This window comes from Mastomys coucha, unplaced genomic scaffold (genome assembly GCF_008632895.1).
Source record: "Mastomys coucha isolate ucsf_1 unplaced genomic scaffold, UCSF_Mcou_1 pScaffold15, whole genome shotgun sequence".
NCBI lineage: Eukaryota > Metazoa > Chordata > Mammalia > Rodentia > Muridae > Mastomys > Mastomys coucha.
The window spans coordinates 5906570-5916492 of record NW_022196897.1 but is presented as its reverse complement, the minus strand read 5'-3'; the positions used below and the strand labels follow the sequence as shown (position 1 = coordinate 5916492).

Genomic DNA, 9923 nt, shown 5'->3' with positions numbered 1-9923 from the left:
TATATATATATATATATATATATATATATATATAATTCAGTAGGTAGTAGTATCCCTGATTACTGTGTGAAGCACTAGGTTCCATTCTCAGTTTTGCAATAATTTATAGCTTAAAACTTCAATTTTCAAAGGCTGGAGAAGCAGTTCAACTGCAGAGCACTTGCCTAGTAGACACAAGGGTAGGGTTGGATCTAGTCTCACCAAGAACAAAAAGGAGGAAAAAGGATGTTAATATGCTTAATCTTACTAATCTTAAATATGATATATTAGTTTTTATACTGTCAATATTTTGAATGTTCCTATAATGGTTGCCATTTTTCTATTTTAAATCTTTATCTGAACTATTACCAGTTGATGTTAAAGTTTCTTTTAATTATAAAAAGTGTGGGGCTGGAGAGAGAGATGGCTCAGCGGTTAAAAGCACTGACTGTTCTTCCAAAGGTCCTGAGTCTAATTCCCAGCAACCACAATCATCTGTCACAGGATCCAATGCCCTCTTCTGGTGTGGCTGAGACCAGCGACAAGACAATGCACTCACTGAATGAATGAATGAATGAATGAATGAATGAATGAATGAATGAATCACAAACAACAAAAAGCTCATGCAGCACTAAAGAGTTTCCAGTAAACTGGAAAAAGATGAAATTCCAGGAAGGTGGGGTACAGCATGGAGAAAGGCAAGTAGAATCATTGACAGACTAGAAGCTAAGACTGAAAACTAATATGCCATGGCACTCAGCAAGAGCACTAGGCTTTAACCATCTTCATCTCAACAAGCTAAGCAGTCCTAAACAAGCAGCAGCATCCTCTGCATCAAATACTTCTTACGCATCATCTCGGAAGGAAACTAAGTTTTCACAACTAGTCACAAATAATGTCCATCATTTATTAATTACAATTTCCAGAATAAAAAGCACAAATGAAATCCCACAAAATTAAGAAAATTAGAACAGACCTACAATTGAGTTATCACAAAATAAGTATGTTTATTATAATCAAATATATGTAAATAAAGCAAGATGGCTCAGTGCAAAGGGAGTTGCAAATCACCATGAACAGACAGACAAAAGGTACTTTCAAAGGAAGCATCGTGTCCCTCAAAAGGGAAAAATCATTACAAAATAAAGCTTCAATGGGGGGGAGGGGTGTGTATAGCTACTTTCTATGGATACTGGCTACAAACAGTTACTTACATTAAAAACAATAGGCTGTGTGGGCTGGTACACACCTTTAATCCCAACACATGGGAGAAAGAAGCAGACAGATCTCTGGCCTGGTCTACAAACTGAGTTCCAGGCCAGCCAGCCTAGAACTATTGAGACAGCTCCAAAAAGAAGCACAAAGCACAAGCCTGGAGCCGTGGCCCAGTGGTTAAGAGCACTTCCTGGTCCTGCAGACAAGCCTGGTTTAGTGCCTAGTACCCACAGAACAGCTCACAACCCTTCTTAACTCCAGAAATTGAACACTTTCCTCTGACCAGGTATGTTATGTGTATGCACACACTTGTAGGCAAAACCTACACATAAAGTACAATACACATAAAATAAAAAGAAATAAATCTTTCAAATAAGAAAGATTATAAAGCACTGCCAGGTGAACTGGCCCACAATTGAGAGATGAAGGTAAGAACAAGTCTACAGGAAGGAAGGAAGGAAGGAAGGAAGGAAGGAAGGAAGGAAGGAACGAAGGAACGAAGGAACGAAGGAACGAAGGAACGAAGGAAAGGAAGGGAAGAAGGGAAGGAGGGAAGGGAAGAAGGGAGGGAGGGAGAGAGGGAAGGAGGGAGGGAGGGAAAGAAAGGAAAGCTAAGAATTATTACCTCAATGGGAAGGATTGGGTACACTGATATAAAGTAACCTAACAAATACAAGATCTGTCTCCAAAAACCTTAACCAAATCCCAGACAAAGCTTAAAAATATTTAAAAGGGCCTGGCAGTGGTGGCGCACGCCTTTAATTTCAGTACTTGGGAGGCAGAGGCAGGCAGATTTCTGAGTTTGAGGCCAGCCTGGTCTACAGAGTGAGTTCCAGGACAGCTAGGGCCACACAGAGAAATCCTGTCTCAAATAACCCCAAAAAAATAAAATATATATTTAAAAGGGTAAGGCATGGTGAGGGATCCCAGTGGTAATCCATCACTAAAGAGGCTAAGGTAGAATCAGAACCTAGGCCATGAGACTACCCCTATGTAAATATAAGCATATGTACACTAGGCCATGAGACTACACCTATGTAAATATAAGCATATGTACACATGCACATAGGATGCGAATAGCCAGATATACACCAACCAAAAATGGGAAAAGGAAGCAGGTGCAAGGGCAGGTTCCACACCAGAAACAACAAAAAAGTACATAGAAATTATTAAATTATCTTATTAAACTCTGGAAAATAGTGAAAGGTTTGCCACAACCAAGCACCTACTAAACTAAAGGGGGAAAAAAGATGGGAGCTCTTTGGAATCTTTCTTTTAATATATATATGAAAGCTCGAGAGATCCTAAATGTAACTGAGTTTCCAGTGTAGAGAGACTCTAGTCTCTGGTGGCAGAATAACCAGAAACAAGTTTATGAGCAAAGAATTATGCCTGTCCATTCTTCAAAGGTCTGAAAGCCGACCAAGGACTGATGTGCCTGTCTTGCACTCTCTGAGTTCACTCAAGAGAGAAAGCAGCCCTTAAATTCAACCCACAGATGCCTGGAGGAAAAGAATATAGGTGAAACATATGACTAAGTACCAAAAGACTAGAAAAAGAACTAGAGAGCGCTCTGGCAACCTAGTGCATTGGAATACAACACCTGGATGGGCCGAAGGGTGTGGAGAGCCACGGACCTGCCTAAGGGGAAGAAGTCAGCTTCTACACTTAAGACCTAAGAAGACCCTCAATGGCCCTCTGGCTAGAATCTAGGTGTGGTACAAATAAGAAGTGAGAAGTAAGGACGAGTGGTAGATAGACTGGAGAAAACACAAAGTACAAACACAAATAGACGGTATTTCTTTTTTAATTGCCCCTCCCTTTTTCTCACTATTTATTTTACACTAGATGCTCAAGGAAATAAATCATCAAAACACTCACTGAAGAGTGTTCATCAAGTATAACAAAAATACACAATTTACAAGTCAATTAAAAAAAAAGAGCACAGCAAACAGCAAAACGTAAACTTGAAAAAGCGGAACTTTACTCCAGAATTAACTAACCCATTCTAACATTCAACTATCCAGTTTTCAGTTTTACAATACTTAGGATAGATCTCAAAGCAGAGTACTGTAGTACTGAACTACAGCCTCAATAAATACATCCTAAAGTAAGGAAGTTTAAAAGTTTATTAAGGAAAGCATGCCGACACAGGGAGACAATTCAGTAGGGAAAGTGCCTGCTGTGTAAACATAAGGACTTGAACTGAGAACCCAGTGCCCACAAAATCATAAGGTATGGCAGGCAACACATGGATTATTCTGCTGGGAAGCAGACAGGAGAGAGTTGCTAACCAGTCAGTCTAGCAAGTCAATGAATCCCAGGTTCCATGAGAGGAAGACAAGTGCTCAACATCAACGTCTAGGCTTCACACTCCTACAGAGACATTCATACACCCAAGCACACTCTGTGCACGCACACAAGCACATTTTCATACTCCTACAGAGACATTCATACACCCAAGCACACTCTGTGCACGCACACAAGCACATTTTCACACTCCTACAGAGACATTCATACACCCAAGTACACTCTGTGCACGCACACAAGCACATTTTCACACTCCTACAGAGACATTCATACACCCAAGCACACTCTGTGCACGCACACAAGCACATTTTCACACTCCTACAGAGACATTCATACACCCAAGCACACTCTGTGCACGCACACAAGCACATTTTCACACTCCTACAGAGACATTCATACACCCAAGCACACTCTGTGCACGCACACAAGCACATTTTTAAGAATGACTCATTCACAGGAGATATTAACAGAAACTCTTCATACAAAAGTATAACAGTGGATTTTTTTAAGTAAAGACTTCAACTGAACTGTCTTACACGTGCACAAAAAATTACATACTGATGAAGAAATAGAAACTATTAAAAAGAACCAAACACAGTCTTGCCTAGTAGTGGTGGTACACGCCTTAAATCCCAGCCCTTGAGAGGAGGAAGCAGGAAAGTCTGAGCTGCAGGCCAGCCTGGTCTACAGAGAGAATTAAAGGACAGCCAGGGCTACACAGAGGAACCCTGTCTTGGAAATAAAAAAAAGAGGAAAAAATATTTTAAAAAAAATTTAAAAAGAGGAGGAGGAGGGACTACTAAACTCTATTTTCAGCTAACAGTACTGTCAGACATAACACTTTGATAAATGACAGACACTCCACATATACAACCATGTTCCCCTAAGATTATTAGAAAAGGCAAATTTTTCTAGCCATTACAAGTCCCTGCACACTACATTATTAACATATTTATAGTAATGCGGGTCTGAACAAACTTACTATGCTAGCATTCAATATGCTACTCACATGCAACTATGTGTGTATATAACAATATTTACTAGTAATAGAAAAAATTATGCTACTGGCTAATGTGTGTTCTATGTTTTTAGCTATTTTCATTTGTATGCCTTCTATTTACTTTTAAAAACAAAATATGTTAACTGTACGTTCAATCAGGCCCTTAAGAAGGTATTCTACAAGGCAGTATTACTACAAGTCCTAACAGCTCCACGTTTCTTGTGTTTTAGGGTTTGTTTTCTTTTGTTTGCAGTACTAAAGATTGAATTCAGCTCCTCAGTCAAGCTAGGCAAGTGCTCACCAACAAGCTACATTCTCAGCCCATGAGTATGTCTGCCCTGAAGACCTTTCAAGGAGATGGTATGCGAAGAGAAAATAGAGTGATATTGATACCCCTGAACTTATTATCTTGTGTTGTTTCTAAGTTTCTTTCTAACAAAAAACTTAAAAGGTGTAAGAAAGAGAGAGAAAGAAGATACGGGATAGGGGTGTCACACAAGTTCAATGCTAGCACTTAGAAAGAGGCAGGAGGATCTCTGTTTAAGATAAACCTCATACATACAGAATTCCAGGTCAACCAGGAATACATAGTAAAACACAATCTTTTGGGGAAAAAAAAAAAAAAGACCTTTTACCCTGGCAATGGTGGTGCATGCCTTTAATCCCATCACTTGGAAGGCAGAAGCAAGCAGATCTCTGAGCTCAGGGTCAGCCTAGTCTACAGAGTGAGTTCCAGGACAGCCAAGGTTGCACAGAGAAACCAACCTTGTCTTGAAAAACCAAAACCAGAATACCTCCTTCCTGTCTTAGACCTTCACATTCCCTCCCCACTGACTTCAATTACTCACCAAAGACAATTTCAAGTCTCCTAAACTTCACTAAGTACCCTGTACAGATAGTTGTTATACATTTTCTTTCTTTAGATTTTTAACAACTTACCACTATGTGTTATTTACATTATTCAGTAGTATAGCAATATGATGTATGTTTGTAACCTAGAGGCAATAAGCTACATCATATAATTTATGTCTAGGCTTGTGTAAATATACTCACTCTATGATGTTTACTCAATAAGAAAAGCACCTATGACACATTTCTAAGAATTTAAGCAGTTTATGACCACATGTAAACAGTTAAATAATCAACTTTTTTAAAAAGATTTATTTATTTCATGTATGTATACACTGTTGCTGTCTTCAGACACACCAGAAGAGGGCATCAGATCCCATTACAGATGGTTGTGAGCCACCATGTGGTTGCTGGGAATTGAACTCAGGACCACTGAAAGAGTAGTCAGTGCTCTTAACCACTGAGCCATCTCTCCAGACCAAATAATCAACTTTTACCAATAGTTTTAAAGCTGGGGAAATCAATAAATTGCCAAAGTTTCCAAATGAAACAAACCAAAAAACAATTAGAAAATTTTAAATTATTTAATCACTAAAATCAATTATTCAAACTAATAACCTATAGAAAACTCAGGATGTATTTGTTATTCCTACCAAATATTTAAAGATTATAAAATCCTAGTTTTACAGAAATAACTCCAGAAAAAGAGTATTTCCCAATTTGTTATAATGCCACCATAACACTAATTCCAAAAGCTAAAAACAATATAAAAAGAGAAGTCACTGTTTTAATCCCTTATGAACAGGTGCCAACTTCTTTATTCATTTATCCTCCAGAAATCAGTATCTTCAACAAAATAAATCTCATTATGTTAGGGAAATAGGCTAATTTTACTTTCAAAAATAAACCAGTGTAATTCCTAACAAAATTAAGGGAGAAATACTTTATGACCATCTTAACGGGGAGAGAACAGACCCTATCTTTCTTGATACTTTACCAGTCACTTTAATTTTTATAGTTTAACAAGCTCATGCCTATATGGTAAGAATGATACTGATATACAAAGGATAAGTACTTTAATCCAGCCATGAAGAACTAACAGTCCTATAATCCTAGAACTCATGAGACAGAGGTAGGGAACTGCCACACATTTAGGCCAGGCTGGGCTAGGCAGAAAACTCTAAGCCCTGAGCTAACACCAGGAAAGGAAGGACTAGAGGAAAGGATCAAAACAAAAACAGACAGAAGAAAGGCCGGGGAGAGAGAAGTAGACACAGTTCTCAAGGAAAGATAACTTAAAGTGAAGATGAAAACTAAAAATGGGGTAGTCCTCATCTAAAATGACTGGGACCAGAGATATTTTTCTGAACATTTACAATGACTTTACCATCTAAGCATCACTAATCCAAATACCCAAAATCTAAAACTAATGTTCAAAAGGTGTTCAGTTTCAGTATTTCAGATTCAGAATTTTCAGAAGAGGAAATGCTCAGAATCCTCAGGAAAGAACACATCCTGCCAAGTATAGTTGGTACTGTAAGCTAGCACTTAGGGGGAACATAGTAGTAAGGGTACTTTGCCAGGTAAGGTTGATCCTGTAACCCTAGCATCTAGTGAGGTCCTATCTCAGAACAGCAACAACAAAAACAAAGCAGGTGTGGTGGCTTACACCTTAATCCCAGCACTTAGGAGACACAGGCAGATCTCTGTGAGTTTAGAGGCCAGCCTGGTCTACATACTGAGTTCCAGGACAGCCAGGAATATATACTGAGACCCTGTCTCAAAATATAAAATAAATCAAGGTTTTTAAGTAGAAGAATGTGGATCATTCTACATAAAACAGCCAATACTTAAGTTTGCCCACAATGAAGACAAACTGTGAATTCAGAAAATTACTTAAACTACACATAAATATGCCCATCTACAACCCCAGATATGAAACAATGAAGCATGAAGATGGTGAGTTCAGGTTAGCCTGGATCACATGGTGAAACCTTGTCTCCAATTAATTAATTACATCACTATTAACATTTTAGCAAACAATGTTTAATAAAACAGTATGAACTACCATTCCAATTTTCAGTATTTTTTCAAGGACTGTACTTACCCCCATTATCTGTTCTTTTTAAAGCTCCATCTTTATGGGGACACAGCTCACATCTCTATTTAAAGAAAATTAAAAGTAAAAAACAAAAAAAAAAAAAGGAAAAGGAAAAGGCAATGAAGTTTTTTCAGATCACCAAAACCATATCTTTCAACTTCAGAACTAACAAAAATAGAATACCATTTCTATTCATTGCCACCAGGAGTATTCCAGAACAATTTTGACAAAGTAACTGTTAACTGTATATTACTTGTTTTTAAAAGATTCATTTTTATTTTGTTTGAATGTTTTACATGTATGTATAGGTATGCATGCATGCATACCACATGTTTGAAGGTATCCATCAAAGCCGGAAAAGGGCAGCAGATCCCCTCCCTGGTACTGGAATTATGGATGACTGTGACCTATCATATGATTGCTCAAAACCTAACCCAGGTCCTCTGCAAAAACAGCAAGTGCTTTTAACAACTACTAGACCATCTCTCCATCATTTAAAATATCTTAATGATTTTTCTTTTAATACTAGATAACAATTTATATATATACATTAAAAACTCTGCAGACCCCCCTTTTTTAAAAAAAAAAGAAAAAGTTTACATTAAAATCATATATAGTGGCCCATGCCTGCCATCCCAATACTTGGGAAACTTAGCCAGTAGTACTTCCATGAATTGAAGCCACTTGGTCCACAAGCAAAGTACCAAATTTTCCTATTAGTAATACCAGAGTCAAATGTGGTAGAAGAGTAACAAAATCCTTGGGATGTTGTAGCATGAATGTCAATAGTCTGAGAGTTTGAGACCATCCCAGGAAACATGCAAGACCTACTTGGAGAGAGGGAAAACTGGGTATGGTAGCAGCACTCCATCGCTCGGGGCTGAAAGGGTTACCGTGCTCAAGGTCAGCTAGACTATGGGAAATCATCTAAAGCCTTTAACACAGGCCATATACAAGGTTTTGACATTTACAAAGATCACTACGATCTCGAATACAGGCTTGAATTACTGTAGTCAAGTAGGTCTTGGTTTCTACTACCATCAAGAACCAGTCTGAGGCCCGGTAGTGGTGGTGGTGCACACCTTTAATCCCAGCACTTGGGAGGCAGAGGCAGGTATATTTCTGAGTTCGAGGCCAGCCTGGTCTACAGAGCGAGTTCACCCCTTCTCGAAAAAAACAAAAAAGAAACAAACAAACAAAAAAACCCAAAAAAGAACCAGCTTAAAGGACAAGAGAGATGGCTCAGCAGTACAGAACACTGCTCTTCCAGAGAATCCAAGTCAGGTTCCAAGCACCCATATCAGGTGGCTCACTAATGTCTCTTAACTCCTGGCTCTAGGGGATATGACATTTTCTTCTAGTCTCTGCTGGCACATGCGCACATGGACAAACATACATGAACACTCATACGCACACAAAAATGGCATACACACAGCTATTTATATACACAAAAATAAATCTTAAAAATACATTTTTTTTTAAATAAAGAATCAGCTTGCTGAGCATGGTGATGCATACTTAGGAGATGGAGACAAATTAATGTCTTGAGTTCAACCCTAGCTTGGTCAACACAGCAAGTTCCAGGCCAGCCACTGCTACACAGTGAGACAGAATGGGGTAAGTTCTTCAAAGGACTGGGCCAGTTTTGGTGGACCTCAACTGTAAGACCAGCACTTAACAGGTAGAGGCAGGAGGAATTCAAGATTACCCTCAGCTACATAAATCTGAGGCCAGCCTGGGCTATGTTACATAGAGTCCTATCTCAACATTTGAGAAGAAATATAATTATAATCAGCTGAACTATATCATACATTTCTTAAAAATCAAAAATCAATAGTAAATGAATTTAGACTTCTGAGAGTGGCAAGCTTACGAGGACCAACCTGTAATAATAGTAATAAAAACTATAACCCCTGAAGAACACAAGTAATTGCTAACTGAATGAGATGCATGGCAGATAAAAACAAAAAGAATCTAGAATCTATACTAAGTGAAAACTTGAGAAGAACAACCATGAGAGTTTAGTTTTTTTTTTTTAACTATATGACACTGTAGACAGGACAAAGCCAACCCTAGAGCTGCAGTCCTAAGTCCTAAGCAGTACACAACCCCAGAGCTGCAGTCCTAAGTCCTAAGCAGTACACAACACCAGAGCTGCAGTCCTAAGACCTAAGCAGTACACAACCCTAGAGCTGCAGTCCTAAGTCCTAAGCAGTACACAACCCTAGAGCTGCAGTCCTAAAACCTAAGCAGTACACAACCCTAGAGCTCCTGCAGTCCTAAGTCTAAGTAGTACACAACTCTAGAGCTGCAGTCCTAAGTCCTAAGCAGTACACAACCCTAGAGCTCCTGCAGTCCTAAGACCTAAGCAGTACACAACCCTAGAGCTACAGTCCTAAGTCCTAAGCAGTACACAACCCTAGAGCTCCTGCAGTCCTAAGTCCTAAGCAGTACACAACCCTAGAGCTG

The 9923-nt window shown here is 38.8% G+C and overlaps 1 protein-coding gene across 12 annotated transcripts in view; it reads right to left on the bottom strand.

Moving 5' to 3' along the window:
- Mllt10 (MLLT10 histone lysine methyltransferase DOT1L cofactor) overlaps positions 1-9923 on the bottom strand; it is a 140836-nt gene that overhangs the window by 98340 nt on the left and 32573 nt on the right. For 10 of the 12 annotated variants that reach the window (XM_031369092.1, XM_031369094.1, XM_031369093.1 and 7 more), the window contains one exon: positions 7461-7515. The exons of the other annotated variants lie outside the window; for them this stretch is intronic. In XM_031369092.1, the coding sequence (XP_031224952.1) occupies positions 7461-7515 (55 nt within the window). The remainder of the gene's footprint in view (positions 1-7460; positions 7516-9923) is intronic. 12 annotated transcript variants of the gene reach the window in all.